General features: G+C 45.8%; 1 protein-coding gene across 3 annotated transcripts in view; it reads left to right on the top strand.

Annotated features, from left to right (window-relative positions):
* Window positions 1–20330, top strand: part of DOCK11 (dedicator of cytokinesis 11) — an 86473-nt gene that overhangs the window by 48016 nt on the left and 18127 nt on the right. For 2 of the 3 annotated variants that reach the window (XM_075763210.1, XM_075763212.1), the window contains exons 30-43: window positions 65–176; window positions 3890–4068; window positions 6038–6154; window positions 6862–6937; window positions 7244–7347; window positions 9374–9485; window positions 9607–9673; window positions 10214–10261; window positions 10448–10525; window positions 10769–10911; window positions 11577–11692; window positions 13562–13699; window positions 18776–18958; window positions 19605–19718. In XM_075763210.1, the coding sequence (XP_075619325.1) occupies window positions 65–176; window positions 3890–4068; window positions 6038–6154; window positions 6862–6937; window positions 7244–7347; window positions 9374–9485; window positions 9607–9673; window positions 10214–10261; window positions 10448–10525; window positions 10769–10911; window positions 11577–11692; window positions 13562–13699; window positions 18776–18958; window positions 19605–19718 (1587 nt within the window). The remainder of the gene's footprint in view (window positions 1–64; window positions 177–3889; window positions 4069–6037; window positions 6155–6861; window positions 6938–7243; window positions 7348–9373; window positions 9486–9606; window positions 9674–10213; window positions 10262–10447; window positions 10526–10768; window positions 10912–11576; window positions 11693–13561; window positions 13700–18775; window positions 18959–19604; window positions 19719–20330) is intronic. The other variant, XM_075763211.1, reaches the window with a different exon arrangement.

The following is a 20330-nucleotide window of genomic DNA, read 5'->3' as shown; positions in this document are numbered from 1 at the left end:
CATTGAACTGGAAGCAAATGAGTCAAACTGTAACCACAGTTTGTGTTTGTCTTTTTTTTCTCAGCTGCTGGTTGAATACAAGTTTGAATTTCTTCAAACCATTTGCAATCATGAGCACTACATTCCTCTGAACTTACCAATGACCTTTTCCAAACCCAAACTGCAAAGAGTTCAAGGTATGTCCTTTCTCAAGAGACTGGCTAGAGAGCTATAATTTATTAGTCTTGATGGCTTCTGACCGGATAGAATTTGGTTTGGTGTCAAGGAAATTTATATCCTCGTTAGCCTGATTTACATTAACCTCAGGAAAAGATGCTGTTCTGTCAGGTTTACATCATTTTGCAATCAATCCTTTAAGTATTTCCTGTATTTAAGTTTGCATGAGATTAACGGTATCTGAAAGCGACTGCCCCTATTTCAGTAAATGCACAAACTGTGCGAGTGTAATCCTTTGTTCCCACAAGAGTCAGCATTCCCTGAGAAGTAGGGCATCTCGTCGATCGGTGCTGTAGAGAATGGAGAGACAGAACAGACTGAATCCACTGCTCCACTGCCAGCTCTCTTTGCGGCTGCAAGAAGGGGATTTAGGTGACCTTCTGCTTTCATTTGAGCAAGAGTATAGCAGTACACAGCGCGTTCAAGCTTGTACTCAAACCTGGGCTCAAGGCAGCCAACGGAGAACTTGAGCCCACGCCAGTTCTTAGTGCATACCAAGGGCATACCTACTGTGACACCACCACATATCCAGGCTGCTGTCACTGTCACGCCATGTCCCCTTTGGTCCTGATGCTGCTCACCACAGGGCAGGTGGGGTTTGCAGGGGGCTGAGCTGAGGCACTGTGCAAGTGTGGATGGCTCCGCTGTGCTACCAATGACAGTGCGGACACACAGCGCTGAGCCCAGCAGCATGCCTCGCTGGCCCCTTAAGATTGCTGTAGACATAGCCTCATTCTCTCTGGGTCCTGATTTATCTCTGCTAGATAAATACAGTAAAGATTGCCAGGTTTGGGTGCTAATAGCCTAGCAAGATAAGTGTCGGAGAGGAGAGTGAGGTTTGGGATACCCCTGTGTGAAAGCCCAGTGGATTTATTCCGATGCAGGTGAGGGGATCTTTAGTTGTGACTCAGGGTGCAGCCATACAAATTCCAAAGTGGTTCCCTTTACTACCAGGGGGCAGAAGCAGCAGAAACTGTCAAGTTTCCCTTATTTTGGTATGTTCCTGACTGCTCTGAGCTTTCTGGACCAACTGCTAATCTTACACTTATATCAGTTTGGCTAGTTGCCTGGCATAGCTTAACAAAGTGCACTGCTAGAAATGGCTGAGAAAGAAAGAGAAAAATGCACAACCACAGTGCCTCCCCATCGCTTATGTACTATCAGTAATGTGATAACATAAGGATGCTCTTTCTTGGTTAACATTCACCTTCGTATTTGCAATGGTTAAACTGAAAAGCTGTAAGAGCAGCTCGTCTTTCCTCCTCTGTTTTACTGTGACTAGGACATACCAGCTGAGGTTTTATTTTTAAGATATATATTTTAAAATAGCGGTAGCAATTGTCACTCACACGCATCTCTTGACAGTAGAGCAGCCTATCCTCAGGTAGCAGAAGTGCCTTTGCAGTGGTGCCTGTGCTCTGCCGGCCACGGTAGAGGCGTGTAGTGGTGCATCTCCGTTGCAAGCTTGTCTGCTTTTATGGACAGACCTGTGATTACAGGGGACAGTGGGCTCAGAGATGGGGAGGTATGATGTGCACATCACCAAGGAGATATCCTGCTGGTGTGCCTCACCTCTTTATCAATCAGTTTGAGTGAAGAGAGGGGATGTGCCCACCCCCCTATTACTCTGTTTCTGGGAAAAGAAGGAATAGTCCCCAGGAAGGTGGATAAAGATGGCTTCTGCAGCAGAAGCTGGTGCAGATGGACCTGCAGGCAGAGCACATCCTGTGACCACATCCTGTTGAGCTGGAGTGTTGCATCTTGGAGCAGTTTCTCTGAAATGTCTCAACTAATAAGTTGCTGGTTGCTGGTCTGCATCCCTGCTGCCTCACCTGGGCAACATGTGTGTTTCACTATCCAGAGAAAACCCCTAAGCCTGTCTTCCCAACCAGCAGCACAGAATTGTTTTTGCAATCCCGTGATAGCAAAGAACCCAAGAGATTGACAGAAGCTGGCAGTTAAGCAATAGCCTTACAAGTAATATTAAAACATGACATACAGTCCTGTTTCTCCAAGATACAGAGCATTACTTATTCTTGTTTATTTTTGCTGTCTTTTTATTTATCCCTTTTCTTTTTACACATGAATTAGATTTTTTTTCATTTGCTGTGGAACGGTTCACTTCAGTAGGTAGGTCCAGTTGGGATCACTGAATCCTCTAATGTCAAATTGAACACACAGCTTCAAATCAATTAGCTTGCTTCCAACTAATGAAATAACCATGATGTGTGACACTTAGGTATTTGCTAACTTGACTAACAATGAAAGCTAGTTAATGCTCCACATTGCTTTCTCTTTCCTCTGAATCAGACTTTCACAAACCAGTAAATGCTACTTATGAATCAATGAACTTAAAAATATCTTTTGCAGCCACAGAGCTGTTGGAACCCTTTGGCTGGGATTTTCAAAGCTGTGTGTATGCACCCTGCCTTACCACAGAAAAACTTTCACACCTGTGGGGTTTTTAAAAAAAAAAAAAAAAAAAGGAAGAAAAAAAAAAGGTCTGAGCTGAGGAGACAGCATTTGGACGCTTTGGGGGAAGAACATACAGCTTTGGGGTTATTCCTCTGGGAGGCCTAGTGCCATAATGCAACAGTCAAACGGTGCCTGTTGCGGCTCTGATTAGGCACATGCTTTGCCTGACAGAGATAACGGTGTCAGGGCAAGGTCATTCGTAGCAGCCCAAGTGCACACGCACCCTGCACTGAAATCTGTGTCTCTGTTGCTTCTCTGCTGCATTAGCCAGGCAAGTCAGTGAAAATGATGCCTTACCCTTGTAGCAGCTGCTCCTTTGATCACAGTATATAGCCTGAATCTATGTGAAATGCAGGGTACAAGCTAAGTTAACCAAGGCGATTAGGTACTGAGCTGCCTTTCTTCTGGCAGTCAGTGCTGCTCTTAAGGAACCATGTTCAATATCGGCTGGTGGGACCTAATGGAGTCTCACAGTTTCTGACAAGCAGCTGCCTGGAACCCTGCCCTGGCTCCCCGGTCCTTGCAGCGGGACTGGAAAGCCCAGTTGTGTAAACTGCTGGAGGAGGCAGTAGTGGTCACTAGGCACCATGTCCTTGTTTGCATCCCTCATCCCAGCAGGACTATTTGCCTTTGCTGTGCTCTCTGACCTGGCGAGAAGGAATGCAGATTTCACGGAGGATGTGGAACAAGCTGCAGAGATGGCACTGCTAGGGCTGGGCGACCGTGATAAACGCACCATCTCCACTGCCCCTTTCCACCCCCATAGCGGCTCCGTGGAGGTCAGCACCTCCACTGCCTGGGTAGTTGGGGGATTTACAGGATCACCCCCAGTCAGGAGCAAAGCAGCCCCCAGGCAGTAAGTCATGCTGTCATTCCCCGTTTCATCCATCTCTGACTACAAATTACTCTTTTACACTCAGGTTTGCAAAGCATCACACTGCAGTAATCCTTCATTCAGTTGCTGCTGAAACTGTGAGGGCTGAAATTAATGATTAGACTGAACTGGAAGATGCCAAGTTCTTTCATATGACTTAACTCAGTGGAGGAGAAGTTCAGGCTTTATTAAAAGATCAGTGAGCTGTAGGAGAGAGAGATGAACTGTACTTGCGGACTGTTTTGGCTTACATGACCGTTATGTGTTGCTCTGAACAGACCCTCAGAATAGTTCCCTTAACCATTGCCTTGCTGTTTCTTTCAGATGTAAATCTTGAATACAGTTTAACTGATGAGTATTGCAGGCATCATTTCCTGGTGGGGATGCTTCTCAGAGAAGCCTCTGTTGCCTTGCAGGACAACTACGATATCAGATACACGGCCATCTCAGTCTTAAAAAATCTCTTGATAAAGCATGCCTTCGACAACAGATACCAGCACAAGGTCAGGCATATTTTGTCAGCTTTTGAAAGTAATGTTCTCGAATTTTATGAAAAAGCACATGTCAGAGTTTTAGATCTTGCATGGTGCACTATGGGTATTCTCTTTACTTTTTAGGGAACTGTTGTAAGTAACTGATAGTTATGACATTACAATAATAGCTCTGAGAAATTATCTAGGAACACAAACAATGCAGTCAGATAACTGCAGCACTCTTCTTCATATTGAGTATTTAGATAATAAAACCCTGAGCCATTAAGGAACTTGAGAGTGCTCTTAGCCAAGAGGCTGTTCAACAAAATTAAGCAACGTCAATGTTCTTCTGGTCTTGGGCTTAAATTAATATCCTGCATTAATATACTATAATTAGGAAACAGGACTGATCTCTGTTACAAGTCAGCTGCATGTTTTACTAATTAGTGAATCAGAAGAGAGGATCTGTGGATTCTCATGAGATGCTGGATTTCCACTGGGTAGCTTTCAGCTTTCTTCAGTCAGAGGCTCAGCATGTGATATTGCTAAAAAAGCGTGGAGATGGGCTTGTTTTCTTTCTTGACGCTGCTCCCTGCTGACCCACATGTCCTTGAAATTGCAGAGCTACCTGTGCAGACACTACCTCTCCTTGCTCTAGGCTGAAAGCATGCCTCTGTTTAGAGTTTAGCTCTTCAAATTGTTCCTGGTGTGCTGCATTCCTGGGTTTTATCTGGGAATGTGGCTAGAAGGATGGGAGAAGTGACCTGAATGTGCCCAGGGCTCCTGCCCTCTGCATGGAGCCAGAGCCAGCTCCTCTCCTCTCCCTTCTCTGCCTGTTTGGAAGGGCTGAGCGGGAGTTGGGCTTGCTTTTCTCTGCAGCGAGGATCCCTGGTGGCTTGCACAGCCTGGAAACAAAACTGCAGCCCAGGGTAGGTGGCAAGACTTGATATTTCAGGAGAGATTTGCCAGTTCTCTGCCAAGACTGGGTCAGAGGCAGCCTGTTTCTGCTCTTCTGGGTGCCTGAAAGCCCTTACCAATTCAGGAGCTGTTTGCCCCCTCAGCGTGCAGCACTCTCCCTGCCTCCTCAAAAAACACCACCCGTCTCAAAATTGTCCCGCTGGATTTTTGTATGTCTGTTGTCCTGCAGGCTGTGTGACCAGGAAACTGCCTGGAGCCAAGGCAGGATGTCCAGCTGGTGTCCCACCACATCAAAGCAAAAAAATCACGTCACAGGCAGGACAGGCTGAGCATGGCAGGGTCTGTTGCTGCAGCGTCTCTCCAACCAAGGAAACCTCAGCTCCATCAATGGCTGAGAGAGGCTTTTCTCAACCCATGGGCATTTTCAAGATTTCTTTTATCTTCTAAATCAGAAGAAAAAGTGGGATTCTTGTATCAGTCAAAATGTACCATTCAATTTGCAAGCCTTAAATTTATTTTTTAACCTTTCTGTCAAGTCCAGAATAATAAATTTTTAACAAAAAATAATTGGATGTAAGAAAGCCCTGCATTTAGATAACGTCAACCAGACCATTTTTTATCTGTATTAGTTAATCCAAATTAATCTCTTCCTACAAACTTTTAACTAGAAGCATTTGCTATGGAGAATTCCTGTCTGGAAGCAATAACCAGCACCAGGCAAGGAGCAAATGTTTTTGTTTAATTACTCCTGGGTGTTGCACTTGAAAATCAAGCCATGTGAGTGAAGTGCCAGTTAAAAGAGTTAGGAAATCTGGGATTTTAGTTTGTCACACATCCTGTATGACTGGGAATGTTATTCAGCCCCCAAAATCCCCGAGTGCCCCAAGCTCACTGCTGGAAGGGTAATACCCACCTGGCAGCTCTGGAAGTGGGCATGAGAATCCAAACCAACCCAGGTCCTCAGACACCATATACAGTGTGTACATTTATATGTATAGGTGTTTTGGCTCAAGAGTTTCCCTTTTTCACTCCATTGAAAGTCTGGGCTCTTACCTAAATTTTTCTCCCTGTCTTTTTTCAGAACCAGCAGGCAAAAATAGCCCAGCTCTACCTGCCACTGTTCGGGCTGCTCCTGGAGAACCTCCAACGAGTGGCCAGCCACGAAGCTCTCTACTCTTGCGCAGCCGCCTCCAGCCCTGTGAGTAAAGCCCAGCGATGCCTCTTTGCTGTCCTCCTCGGTCCGCCTCTGCCCACACACCCCTGTGTGACTTCCACTGCCTGCAGCCAGGCTCAGCTTTAGAAAGAAGTATGGTTTTCTTCACCCCACTGTCGCGTAATGTGTTGTTTCTTTTAATTTGGCTTTTCCTGTGATTTTGTTCTGTCTGTAGCACTGGGTACTATCTCTCTGCCCTTTTACTTGCTATCATTTAACACGTTTCTTTATGGTATTTGTAGTGCCATGAGGTGAGGTAAGTCCCTCCAAGTGCAATGAGTTGCAACAGGACTCAGCGTCAGGCTCCAGCAGCCGTTCTGTGGAGTTGCCCGTCTGCCTGAGGGTTGTGTGTGGTTGCCAGGCACCTTAGCCTTGCAGACTAGACTTTCAACCTTGTTCAGGGCAAAACAACAACAACAATGAGACATTTGAGAAAAACAATTCAAAATTTCAACTCAAATGATGAAAAACAAAAGGGAAAAAACTGCTATGACTTACTTTAATATGTTCTGTTCTTCTTTGTACCCTTCCCCAAGTCTCATTGTTATGGAAGTAAGGAAATAGATTATTTTTTTTTTCATCTGCTTTTTAAAAGCTGCTCTAGTTTGCCTTTTTTTTATTTCATTATTTTCTTCTATAAGAGAATAGGTGTTATCTTCCATTGGTCACAAAAACCTTATATTGCTTTACAGGCATCGAGGGATGAATTCATGTGCAGTTTTGCATACCCATCAAATAGATCCAGCCTGATTGCAGACAAAGATCCAGGTAAATTAATTCTTCCAAACTTTATCTTTCCCATTTAATTTGAACTTAACTATTAGCAACCCCAAACCCCATTACCTAAAACATGAAATAGTCATCTGCTAAAAGACCTCTCTGAGTTTGTATGCTTTCCCCTGGACATGGTGCCACCCCAACTGTCCTTTCCAGATTAATCAGCTTATGACATGGGGCTTTGGCAAGCCCCATCTGCACTGTCTGAATTGCATCCTCCACTCACTGTTCATGACGCACTGGGAAGTGCCAGTGCAAAGGGGTTAATTGCGTGGTTTGGTTTGGTTTTTTTTCCAGCCTGTGGAGCAGCACTTCCAAATGGCCACGCAATAAAGCGAGAGGACTCAAAAGGATCCCTGAACTCAGAGGGGGCAACCGGTTCTCCGGATCAGAGTGAAAATGTAACATATCTGGGATTAGAAAGCACGGTGCTCACTGCACCGGTCTGTGGGCTGTGTTAAATAAGGGGGAGGGAAAAGGAGTTCCCCGTGGTAACGCTCTCAAACGCCAGCTTATAAATATCTCTGTTCGGAAGCAAACAGATTCATGTTTAACAGAGCAGGTCAGACTCATGGGTCTGGTATGCTTTCCCTCTTCAAACATCTCTGAGCCAAAAATACAACTTTTGACAAATTACTTATCAGAAATGAAAGGCGAAATCCTGGGGGAAATCTCTGCTCCCGTGGTGCATTTATCCATATTCAGATGTGCTCCCTGTGTGTGGATGGGTCTGAGCCTGGCCAGTGCCCAGTGCACGGTGCTGGGAACTGGTTTCCACACATGACTGGGAGGCAAGCGATGTCTCACCGTGATGTGAGATTGCCAGTGACTGCTGACGTAAGAGAAGATGAGGTATTTGTAGGAAAATCAGCACAGGCTAATAACCACAGCCCCAAATTTGCAGAAGGTGACCACAGTCACACCACAAAGAGCTCTGACCCCACTATTCAGACAGGGTGTACTTTCCTTGTTGGCAGATTGCACGCATGGAAATCAGGTATTTGTGCAGACCAGCCCCTGGTTTTCCTCAGGGCGCTTTCCAGATGTCTTAGGTTGGCGTGAATCATGGATGCATCTTTAAAAACTTTGGCCCTTACGATGAGTGAGGCAAAGATTATTCGGGCTCCTGCTGACTGTGTCCTGACATGCTTATGAGAGGTGGGGCCTTTCAGGCTCTCCCACATGAATTATGAAGCTACAAGACCAAGTATAGTATAGCCAAACACTTGACTATCAAACTGTTCCGATTCAGCAAAGCTGTGAGCATATGCTTCAACCCTGCTGGCAGCAATACCTGGCGGGGTTTGCAGGAAGCGTTATTGCTGGCAGTCAGCTCTTTCCCACAGCTAGGCAGTCTCTTCTGTGTTCTTCAGAGTATGTTTTTCAGAGTCGCTGAAAACAGCTTTTCTGTTAGGGAATGCAATATCCACAAAACCATTTAAAAGCAGTGCCACGTGGAGAAGCACAGCTTTAACACTGCGCTACAGAGTACATACATTGCTTATCGCCTGTTCCCCTGGAGTTGTGTGCTGACTTGATAGTTTCACATGTTCAACAGCAAAGTTATGGCTATAGCACTGTATCTCCAACTCTAAACTGAATGTTTAATTCTGTTTCATTATGACTCATGTCCACAGCCTGTCCCAGAATAAACAACAAATAAGATCTGTGGATCACTCTCCAAACATGTGAGGCACAGCTTTAAGAAAACTATCCTGCTTAGAGCTTAATCATATCCATTTGTTGGAGAATACGGCTAGGGCGAGCATGAAGAATGCAAAAAAGAATTGGTAAAGCTTTAAAAGTCGTGTTTTCCATCACACAATACCTAAGCCTTTCCCACACACATTGACTGATTTCACTTATCTTTGCCTAAGTCACTGAGTAGGAAGAAAAACAAGAGACACTTCCAAAAATCAGGGGGGAAAAAAGTTTTTTTCATAAGCTGAAATTTCCTGGTTTTTTAATAACTGAGATTTTGTTTTGAAGTGTACGTCTTTAACAGAAAGCTAGATTCTTGCTTTAAACTGTGACAGCTAATGAACTATTTTGTTTGACAAGAACTGACTCCAAAAATGTCAGGGAGCTTAGACACTGCAGAGAGCAGGGGAAGTGAAAGCAGGGCTACCGTGCATTTTGCTGGATAAGCCATCATTCTCTGCCCAGACATCTTTTTTCTGTTCAGCCATGTGTCCAGGGTTTCCAAAGTGCCCATCAGTGGATGGGCAGCAACCCCAAAGAATAAGATGTCTCAAAGCACGGTGCAGTGGGGGTGCTCGTGCGGGGGCACAGGAGGAATGCTGGCACATCTGGTATGTGCTGGATTTGCTGTGCCCGCGCTGCACGGTGGCCAGCCCTGTGCTCTGCTCGGGTGCAGCCCAGGCACCCAGGGCCTCTGGCCTCTGCATCACGTCCGTGTCCCGTTAGATTCGCAGAAGCTCCACAAGGAGCAGCGTGTCGCACTGCAGCCGCCTGGACCAGTTTGAGATCCGGACGCTCCTGATGTGCTACCTCTACATCGTGAAGATGATCTCTGAAGGTTGGTGGCTCTTGCTCATTAAGGGGCAGCCAGAAAGACAGAAGACCATCACTGATGGTTTTGGTCTGTAAGGTTCCCCTTTTATTTTATTTAAATCTCAGTGGACTTTTCTTTCTTTCAGATACTCTTTTAGCTTACTGGAACAAATTCTCCCCCCAAGAGCTGATCAATGTCCTTGTGCTTCTGGAGTGAGTATCATGAGGCTGCAAATCAAACACTGCCCCTTTACGTGGGCAGCATTGGCCAAGAAGAAGACATGAGTGCGGTGTGCCTTGCTGGGCGCGCGTGGTCCTGTGCAGCACTAGAGGTGTCTGGCTGAGGTGTAATGAAATGGTCTTCCTCCCTCTGAGGAGAAGCAGGTGTCTATCGAGGGAGCACGGTGCAGTGGTGGTGCTCTGTGCTCAATTTGGGCTGAGCAGAGGTGTCCCCCCACCCGTGGGGGAGCAGGGCTCACGGCGCAGCCTGCTGCCACAACCAGCACAACCTCTGCTTTGCAGCGGGTTTGGTGGAACAGATGGGTGGGGGGACAGGAATGTGCTGTAGGATTTGGAAACCAAGGGTGTGAGGTTAAGTAACTTGTACAGACCCCAGACCGTCCTGCACAGAGGAGTGTGGCTGCAGACAGGGACAGGGTCTGCATCGTTCTGGACATTTAAAATCGTTAAATGTTCTGGATCGTTCCTGATCTGCAGGATCCATAACAGATACATATTTTATTTTCTTTCTAGGGTGTGTTTATTTCACTTCAGATATGTGGGGAAGAGAAATATCGCCAGGTACCGTATTCTCCTGTCCAGGGCCGGGGTGGGGTGCTGTCCACGTGCTCCCTGCCGCAGCAGAGGCAGGAAGGGAGCGTGCTCACCCACGCAGGGTGGGCCCCTGCAGGGACGGGACTCTGCTTAGCGCCATGCCGCGAGTAGAGTCCCCTCATCTTAGCACCCTGCCCCTTCCCTCCCCTCCAGCTCCTGCATGAGACCCCCAGGCCCAGGCGCTCCTGGCTGCCCGCGCAGGTTGGCAGCGTCCCCCACAGTCGGCTGCAGGTGAGACAGGAGTCACAGCTGCGTCTCTGCCCCTGAGCAGAGCACTGCTGTTTCGTTAGCTCTAGGGCCATCTGGTGCAGGCAGGACCAGGGTAGTCTGGTCAGTCCCGCTAGGATTGTCCGGGATAAGCCAGAGTAGTGCGTTGGAGGAAGGCCAGGTCTCCATCCTGGTGCCTCGTGTAATCCTATAGTGCTGTGGCTGCTGCTGCTTGTCGAGACCTGCAGTCTTCACTTCCCCTTGCAGGGTGCATGACGCCTGGTTATCCAAGCACACGGGAGCCGATAGGAAATCCCAGACGATGCCAGCGCTTCGCAGCAGAGCTGGGGGGATGCAGGTGCGGCTCCAGCATCTGGGCAGCTTGGAGACCTCCTTCACGCTCAACCACAGTATGTACAGCAGAGCAAGGTGGGACCGTGGAATATTAGCCTGCTGAAAACTGCTTGTAGGCATTTTCCACTTGCTGCTTGTTGCTTCAGGATATTCAAACTCTGCAGAATTACGGTGGTCATTGCTTGTCCCTGCAACATCCCTAGATCGGTGCAGGTGACATTTGAGCCAGCCCCTTAAAAATCACCCCTGGGACTTAGGCCTTGTGTGGATATTTCCTCTCACCTGCCTTGGCTCAGCTCCTTGGCTGAGTGTGTGTGCAGGTGATGCCTTGGTTTGGGTAGTGAGCAGGGCAGGCAGGAGAGCTGCCCTGCACAGGAACCTGGGCCAGGATCTGCTCTAAGCATCTCCACATGGGTGAGTTTTGCCCCATTGAAGCACCTTGCCGTTTCCTCTCTGCAGATGCAACTTGGACACCTCACTCTCTGTCTGGCTTTAAAGACAGTGAGAAAAAGGGGAAATACTGACATTCATTTTCTCGGCTGGCATCAGGCTGACACAGCTTCTCTGAATGGAGCTGGCAATTTCAGCATCTTGCTATTCTTATCTCATCTCCCAAACTCAGTGACATGTAAGGGGAGAAGCTTATCTATATCAGCATGGAGATCTTGTGGGAGCTGGGGTGCTGAACACTGTTTCCTCCTGATTTGCTTTCCATCCGCAGATACAGGCACCTCAGAAGCCGATATTGTGCACCAGGCATTACTGGAGGGCAATATTGCCACCGAAGTGTGCCTGACAGTCCTGGACACCATTTCTTTCTTCACTCAGAGTTTCAAGGTCAGTATTGAAATCAAAAGTATTGTAGAAAAGTGTGCTGTATTTCTGTATACTTGCTGATTTTGGTGTTCCATTCTCCTAGAGTGGCAGATTATGGAAAGCTTTACAAAAGCAAATCAGTTGCAGCTTGTTTATTTTCCAAACACTGAGTGTTTCACAGGCTCTCAGAGTAATTATGCATTTATGCAATCTTGCAATTTCTTCAAAACAAGACCATAGAAAATTGCATGGACATTATACCATGAGTGTAGGCATTACAAAAATAGAATAAGAGGAAATGTACATCATATAGAAAGGAGGGACTAGAGGAAATGGAAATGAAGGTCTAGCATTCTTAGAACAGTCACTACTGTGGTTTTCTACCATAAATTGCCTGGAAACAAGGCCTACATTTCTTTGATTCACTGTACATAAATGTCTCTGGGGCTGAGGCATTCCAGCTGTGGTTACCAGTTCAGACAGGACCAGTACCACTGGTAGAAGTCTTCTCCTCCATATAGTGATTCATACTCCCAGCTGTCATTGCCATCTACAAGAATCAAAGCTTCTGTAGTGAACAGAACCCCAGACTGGCAGCAAAATACTGAAATACTGTTCCAGAAAAGCTCTTCCTTGAAGGGTGATTGGAGGAATCCTGCTCATAGCAATGTATCTTGCATAATGTCACAAGAACAACTCTGGATTTCAGAGTAAGCACAATGAAGATTTTCTATTTAGATGGATTGAACAAGATGAAGAGAAAGGTCACCAGATTCTCTGTTTCTGTTACAAAGCAAAAAAACCCTGTCCTCATGCGTGCGTTAAATTACTCCTTAAAAGTTTGGCAACAGCAGAAGAATTTAGATGCAAGAGTTAAAACTTGCTTGACTTTCTCAGTTGCCTCTTTTTGAATATGGCTGAACCACAAAACAATGTGATTTTCAAACCACAGGATAAACTGGATTCCCTTCCGCTTTAATGGGCTTCTGCTTTGCTTTTATGGTCATACGGTGTTACCACACAGAAGTGTGCTGTATACTGCAATAAAAGTGCTGATGTTGTTCTTACTGACAGAGTTAAATGAGTTCCGTTAAAAAGTATGGATCCTAAACTTACCCTGCTACAAGATGTGTATAGGATGTCAAAAGACAAACCTGAGCCAGCCCAAGGATTGCTTGGACTGGCAATGAGATAGGGACTATTGATCTCCTATTGATATAGAGCATCCATGTCCTTGCCGGGTGGCCACAATGTGCCAGGCTTCCTGCACAGCAGCTGCAAGGATGACAACAAGCGTAGGCATGATAACTCTGACACCAGACTATATTAATCTTCTCCAAGTAATTCCATTTTACCATCTCTCTGTGGGGAAAGGGGGAAAGGTAGATAGGTTCCCAGGAGGTGCAAACTGTCAAAACTTTGCAGAAGACAAGGGAAGTGTCCTGACTTACTACAGCTAAGAATCTGTCCAGTGAAAAGATGTGACACTCTTTTTTTTTCTCTCTCTTTTGGGCTGGAAATAAAGCACTTGTTGAGACAAATAAAAAGAAATGGAAAAACCAGTGTGATAGTTATGTTGGTAACAGATTGTTTTATTTAAAATAAGTCCAGGCAACTGGTGAACGTTGTACAGATTATTGAGTTAGCTTTTGGAAGTAGTCATGCAAAAGTGATAAAATATTTTTGGTTTATTCTCTGCTATAAAAATAGCCTCTGACCAACTAGTGTAAGTTTGTACTAGTTGTCACATTCATTGGTTATATTTTTACTGAAGACTCTGTTCCTTATCTGGCTTAAGAATTTATGTGATTAATTAGGCAAAATTATCTTTGTCATTTCCAGCTTCAGGCACAACATTTCTGCAAAATAAATTATCTCATTGCTTTCCAGACCCAGCTTTTAAGCAACGATGGCCACAATCCACTCATGAAGAAGGTTTTTGATATTCATCTTGCTTTTCTCAAAAATGGGCAGTCAGAAGCAGCTCTTAAGCACGTGTTTGCCTCTCTGAGAGCTTTCATTAGTAAGGTATGTGATACATGACTCCAAAGGTGCAGGAGAATGTATATAAGTATGACAGAAGAGACCAGTATGCTTAAACTCCTGTTAAACTGCTATTTTGTGCTGTTTAGAGATTCGTTTTAGGAAACAACTTCTTCATTGATTTAAAAACCAGACCAGGTTATCTATTTCAACAATTATTTATTATTTGTTGGATGTCAGGAAGCAAAAGCAGAAATCATGAGGAATTCCCTCACTTGTCTTGGTCACAGAACTGCTGTGAACAATTAGGATCTGTTCAACCAAAAGCTGGTGCTTCATGAATCTTTGCCCCAAACCGTCAATGTTGCTGACAATGCTATTGATTGAATAGTACTTGTACTGAAAAGCTCCTCCTCTCCCACTGTGTTTGAAAGAGGGTGGTGCTTGCTGAACCTCTTTCTACTCTTTTCTGAGCCCTGGTACACAGCAAGGCTGTTTAATCCCCTGAGCTCAAGTGTTAAAGTCACAGCTAACCACATAAGAGCAGTGACTGATGCTATTGCTGACATTTCCCTTCATGCTTGTCAAAACTTGCTGTTTCTCAATAAGTAGACCAGATGTGCATGCAAACTCCATTCCTTCCAAGCTGCATGGTTATCATAAATTCAAAATGAATGAAACCGTCTCAAATCACTTGAATGCAACACTTCATTAATGAGGTAAATCCATGTGGCGTGAGATTGCAGCCAGGCAGAGCACAGTATGTGAACGAAATGCAGCAAAATGTTACTTCCAAAGGAGATCTTGCACTAGTTGCCAAAGTTTCATTAGAGAAAGAGACTGCTAAACTTTTTTTCAAAGGTGGAAAAAAGTCTGTGCTATGTACATTTTACTACAACCCCACAGCATAGCTAATAGCTAGTATGAGTATGTCTAGGGCTAAATTTTGGGTTGTCCTAAGCAAACACATGAGAAGCAGAAAATGCAGAAGTTTTGCTAGCTACCTATCTGGCTCCAGACAGCATGGTCTCCTACAAGATGTTTTTCCATGGGGCTTCTGAAAGCCTGCCAGGGCAGCCAGCACTGGCAGGAATCACTTAGTTTTTCTACAGGGTCTAATACATGTTTATTGCTTTACCTATCTTTTGAGTTTTCTGCTTGGCTGTGATCTGCATAGCCTTGAGATCCATTCTGTTGCAGATCTGCACACACCCTACTCAGACACAGCCTCTCTGCACACCTCTTCCCTTTACTAGTCAAAAGTTTGTTTAGCCAGAAGTATTTGTTTTGTGCCTATAGCAAATAAGAGACTTTCCTTGCTTCCCTGGCAAATTTTCTGCTGTTGTTTAAATGCAAAGCCAAACCTGCACACCTGCTCGATTTGATCTCACCATCAGCCTTCAAAATCTTGAGCCCTTCAGGGGTTCCAGGCTCACTTTCCAAAATGCCAATTACGGCAACATAGGCTGCGTCCTTGGCTGCTGGAAGGATGGGCAGTGGGGTCGTGTTCTTGGATTTATGCCAGCCTGAATCTACACGGAATTTGGCAGTGTGGGTCTTCAAAAATATGAAAGATTGATTTCAGTTAATTTCTCACATTTCCCCTATGACAGGACACAGCATTGCTTCTGTAAAAGCAAGATATGAGCCCAGCAGATGGTATCTATAAGGAAGTGTTTTCTTTGCCAACTCCATAACCACATGAGTCCCAAACTTCCTTTTAAGTCCTCTGAAGGGCTTTTGTAAGGCCCAAAGTGACAATAAAATAGCGGAGGTGGGTCACTGCATTTCATGACAAGTGCAAGGATGGCACGTTTTCCTGCAAGTTTGTTTTGAAATATGAAAGCTGCACTGCTTTGTCTTGGGCTGCAGATCGCAGTTATAAATTAGTGTTAAATTCAAGAAAACCTTATACCTTTGATGCAGGTAGAATGAACAATTTGACATTTTTATGGTCTTCTGTAGCTAATAATTACAATGAAAAGAATCCCCCTCTTTTCTAGGGTCACAGCAACTGGTTGCCGGAGGGGAAAAAACTCCTGAGATTTATTCTGCATCCCAAAATACGTCTTTGAAAGAGCTTGCTTTCTGCATTAAATCTGGTTACTTGATAGGCAAAAGTCTTAAAAAAAAAAAAAAAAAAAAAAAGAAAAGAAATGTCGCAAGAAAGCAAAGAACAAACAAGTTCTATAATTGTTTGCATGTTTAGTTTTGGTTTTAGAATGAATCTGGCTTGCATGCATGTGTGCTGGGAATTTTGGAAGAAAGCTGTCTCTGTTTTACCAGCTGGGAAAAGGCAACAAAAGCTAGATTGCTCTTGTTTTATACTCTAGGTTTTGTTAACAACTAAATCCTTCTTTTCAAGACATCATTTACAGTTAAATACATATATACATGCTTGGGAATGGTCTTGAAATTAAAGATTATGAAGGAAAACATGCACAGAGGAGGGGGCTGAGATAATTTGTTCTTCATTAAAGAACAGCTCAGACATGTGGATGTGAGAGTGTTGGAAACCCCATGTAACTGCCCGCTCCATGCCTGCCTGTTCCTTTGTGCATTGACACTAGCAGGGCCTGTTCGAGGCATCACAAATCCCAGGCCCTGAAGGACCAGGGCAGCAGAGCCTTGGTCCTTTCCTGCAAAGGCTGATTTGGGAAGCTTTTCTCTGTCTGTTAGCAATTCCCCCAACCATGTCAAGCTGTGCTTTCCCTCCCCATTAGTGCTCTCAGGATGCCGCATCGTTACAGCCTCCTGTGCAGCTGTGAAGGGCATTTGGCATGTCCTGCCTGCCGCTGTGGCTGCCCTCCCCTCATGTTCCTATTGTGCCAACGCCTCTCTGGGAGCTGCTTGCTGCATTGATTCCTGCTCTGACGCTTTATATTAGGGCTGGATCAGAATTGTACTCCTCCAGCACACACAGAGTCGTCGCCACACATGCTGTTTCGCAGCTCTTCCCAGCTCGTGTTCTCCTGCCAGCTGGAGAGCCACAGGCAGCACCTGGCCAGATCTCCAGCAGGCATGCACCCTTGGGTCTGCTGCCCCGAACCTGGCACCAGGAGCGATTGCATCTGCTTGGGCTTGGTCTCCAGAAGGACCTGCGCAGGGCAGCAGGTTCCCTGTGAACAGGGCACAGGTTTTCCTCCAGAGCTGGTGTAGTGCGGGGTGCACAGGGAGGGAGCTTGGGCTTCTTCTGCAGCAGATTCCCAAGCAAAATTTTTTCTCCCTAGCATTGGGTTGGAAATGCCTGAAAAGCATCTGCAGGCAAGCAGTGGTCCTTGCTGAGAACATGCCAGCCATATCTTCTTGTGTGTCTGTGTGCTGCCTGTGCGTGCCCAGTTGCACATCACTGTGGCCAGCTCTGTGTTAAACCCAGTTCTGAGCATGACCCCATCTTGCTATGGGAGAAGGATTGCATTACAACAGGCAGCAATTACTTAATAGCTCCTTTCCCAAGTGCACATGTGATCTTCTTGGCCCTGTGTTACTATGATATTTATGTGCTTCTTTTCTTTCTCCCATTATTTTTCTGAAAATATTTTTGGCCCAAGGCAGTGAACGCCAAGTATTTGGTCAGTGTCTTCATTCTGCCTTGTAACCTGTGTTGCTCGGTGTAATCCCAATGGTGTAGTCTTGCTAGCCACAGCTCCTAGGTTCCTGTTTTAAGATCTTTTCACCAGCACACCATGGTGGTGGCCACAGCAGTACTTACAAGCTTTTCTGAATCATATGTACTTAATGCAAGGAGTAGAGGGCCACGGTAACACCTCCAGGCTCTGACTTGGGGGATGTGAGTGAATACTCTGACAGTGTTTACTGTCATCTCCCATGGGGAAAAGGTAGTGGGGCAGACAGAAGTGGCTCATGGACCATGCCCCATGAGGACCATTGGGTCTTGAATGAACTGAATCTCTCCTCTGAACAGACAAAAAGCATGGTTGCCTCTGTTGCCTCTTTGTGCCAGAAAATTCCCTGGGGCTGGTCCCCAGCTGCGGCAGGGGGAGCAGAGTGTCACTGTGTGATGCTCAAACAGCCTCTGCTCCCTCCGGGAGGTGTTGGCATCACCCTTCTCCAGGCAGGTCCCTGTGGTGGCTGCGGAGGCGATTGCGTGCCAGCACAAACCCCTTCCTTTTTCTGCTTCCCTGTGCCCAGCCCATTGTGACTGGGGTGGAAGGAAGCCATGTGCGGTGCCCTCTCCCCGCCAGCCACCACTCGTGACCGTGGCCAGACAGATGCACGCTGGTGGTCCCTGCTCTGAGGAGCCCTGCATGGAGGCTGCTGCCCACCAGGACAGGGCACCGCTGCAGCCGTCTGCTATTCAGGCATGGCTGAGCATGCCCCCGCAAGCGTGCTCAGAAGTAGGTGTTTGGCAAGGTGATAGCCATGCTGCAGCAGTATGGGGTGCTGATCTTCCCCTTCTGCTTTTCTTCACCTTGCTGCAAATCCCTGAGCCCTGTTGCTAACCGAGGTAGCTGCGGTTTGGCCTGATCCTGCTGCTCACTGGGGCTGGCTCCGTCTGGGGGGCCAGGGCAGGTCACTGGGTATTTTGGGCTCTCTGGGACAAGCAAGTCTCTTGTTTGCATTCCTGAGAGCAGTCATGATTTTGGTTGGGGTTTTTTTTTTGGGGGGGGGACACGTGTAGAAGTAGCTGTGAGAGCATTGCAGATCATGTTTCCCAGTGGGGTCGGACTTCTGGGTGAGCTCTGGCAGATTTTCTGATGTCCCAGATGGAAGCCTTTGGTGGGAATGTCTGTGGGACCTCTCCTCTCTGCCCTGCTGCTGGTATTTCTGGCTTTTGTAAGAACATAAAACTTCTGTCTGTCCAATCTGGTGAGAATTTGTCAATGAACCCAAAAGTTGTTGAGGGAGGGGATAGATAGACATACACAAGCACATCTTAAAAAAGCGTGACAGCAAAGTTCACATTGGTCTAGGAAATGTGATTAAAAATAGGTCCTGAATTCATTCCCACAAATACTTTCAGGCTCAAAAAGCTGGCAGAAGTTCTGTTGAGGCTCTCCAGGCTGGGGCCCACTGTGTTGCCCCATGCCCCTGCCCATCTGAGCTCTGTGGATGTAATTTAATGGTGTATTTTCTAATATTTGCATGCCTCTTGTGAAGTTTCCCTCAGCGTTTTTCAAGGGAAGAGTGAACATGTGCGCTGCACTCTGCTACGAGATCCTGAAGTGCTGTACTTCCAAGGTGTCCTCCACAAGGAACGAAGCCTCCGCTCTTCTGTATCTTCTGATGAGAAATAACTTTGAGTTCACCAAAAGGAGAACATTTCTAAGAACACATCTTCAGGTCAGTGACCGGGGAAAAGGTAGAGAGCAGGACGCCTCAAACTTAATGAAAAGATATTTCAGTATAACTGTGTCACTTGTTATATGGACAAAAATCCTCTTGATTTCCAGGCTTTGCTTAATTCTTGTTTCCAGTGATTGGCCCAGGGCCTTTTAGGTAAAATACACTGCCATCAAGTAGTCCAAGCTGTTGAGTTTTTGGAATCACAGACACAAGAAACATCTCTGCCCCGGAGGCTGGCTGGGCTGGCGTGGAAGGGATGGCAAGAAGAGCTGCCTTTGAGGAGGAATTTTTCTGGAGCTGCTTTTGTAGCATTGTTTTTCTGAAGCAAATTTAGATACCTATGGGCACAGATTAATATCATCTGGGTTGTAATGAATCACAGAAGAAGGTAACTAATGTGCAAACAGGGATTTGTATTATGATTGTTATATTGTTAATTCTGTGAACTTGCTGTTCAGCAAAGCAGTTTGATCCTCTGGAGACCATTTGTCTTTGTGAGATGTGACAGCAAAGCCACAACAACAACCATTGCTTACATTGTCGGAAAGACCTGATGTTTTCCTATGAGTATTTTATGTAACTGTGACAATAAAACTCTTCTCTTGGGACTTGTTTAAATAAAGCCCCTACACTGTCCCAACAGATAATAATTGCAGTGAGCCAGTTAATAGCAGATGTGGCACTCAGCGGTGGGACAAGGTTTCAGGACTCCTTGCTCATCATTAACAACTTTGCAAACAGTGACAGGCCTATGAAGGTAAGTTGGAGACATTAAATCACATCATGTGCTGTCAGCCATTAGTGTAAGACTGGGGACACACTCAAGGAAATCATGTTTAAGGGTAAAGCTAATGATTGTAACTATGACTTATAAGCTCATACTGGGCTCTGTTTGCTCAGTAAACAAGTATTACGCCAAGAGCAATAGGGCCAGCTGCACAAGCACATCATGCTCCATCCGTGAGGCCTCATGCCAAGGAGAGGGAGCTCTGCAATTCAGGTTACGCTTTGCAAGGTGTGCTGCTTGCAAGGGTGTCCAAAGAGCTTTCCAAGAACTTTCAGCTTTGAGAGGAATGACAAGGGAGGGTCTGGTACTTCTGTTGCCTGAAGGTGATAATTAGCAGGAATTAATTTTAATTAATTGAGTGTCAGTAATGTTAAGAAAGTAGTCTTTCATGGAGATTAATGGTTGTATTTCTTTGGAAAATAATTTTCTGTCTTTGCATTAGAATTAACAGCTTCTACCGCACCCATTGAACAATATATCATCACTGCGTGCTCCATTGCACACAGCGTAGCTGCCAAAGTAGGATAGAGGAAAACGGAAAGTATTTTTACAGTTCTGTGATTATCCTATGACCTAAAGGTG

This window comes from Balearica regulorum, chromosome 11 (assembly GCF_011004875.1).
Source record: "Balearica regulorum gibbericeps isolate bBalReg1 chromosome 11, bBalReg1.pri, whole genome shotgun sequence".
In the NCBI taxonomy this organism is placed as follows: domain Eukaryota; kingdom Metazoa; phylum Chordata; class Aves; order Gruiformes; family Gruidae; genus Balearica; species Balearica regulorum.
Note: the sequence above shows the minus strand (reverse complement) of the source record. Positions and strands in the feature narration are given on the sequence as shown.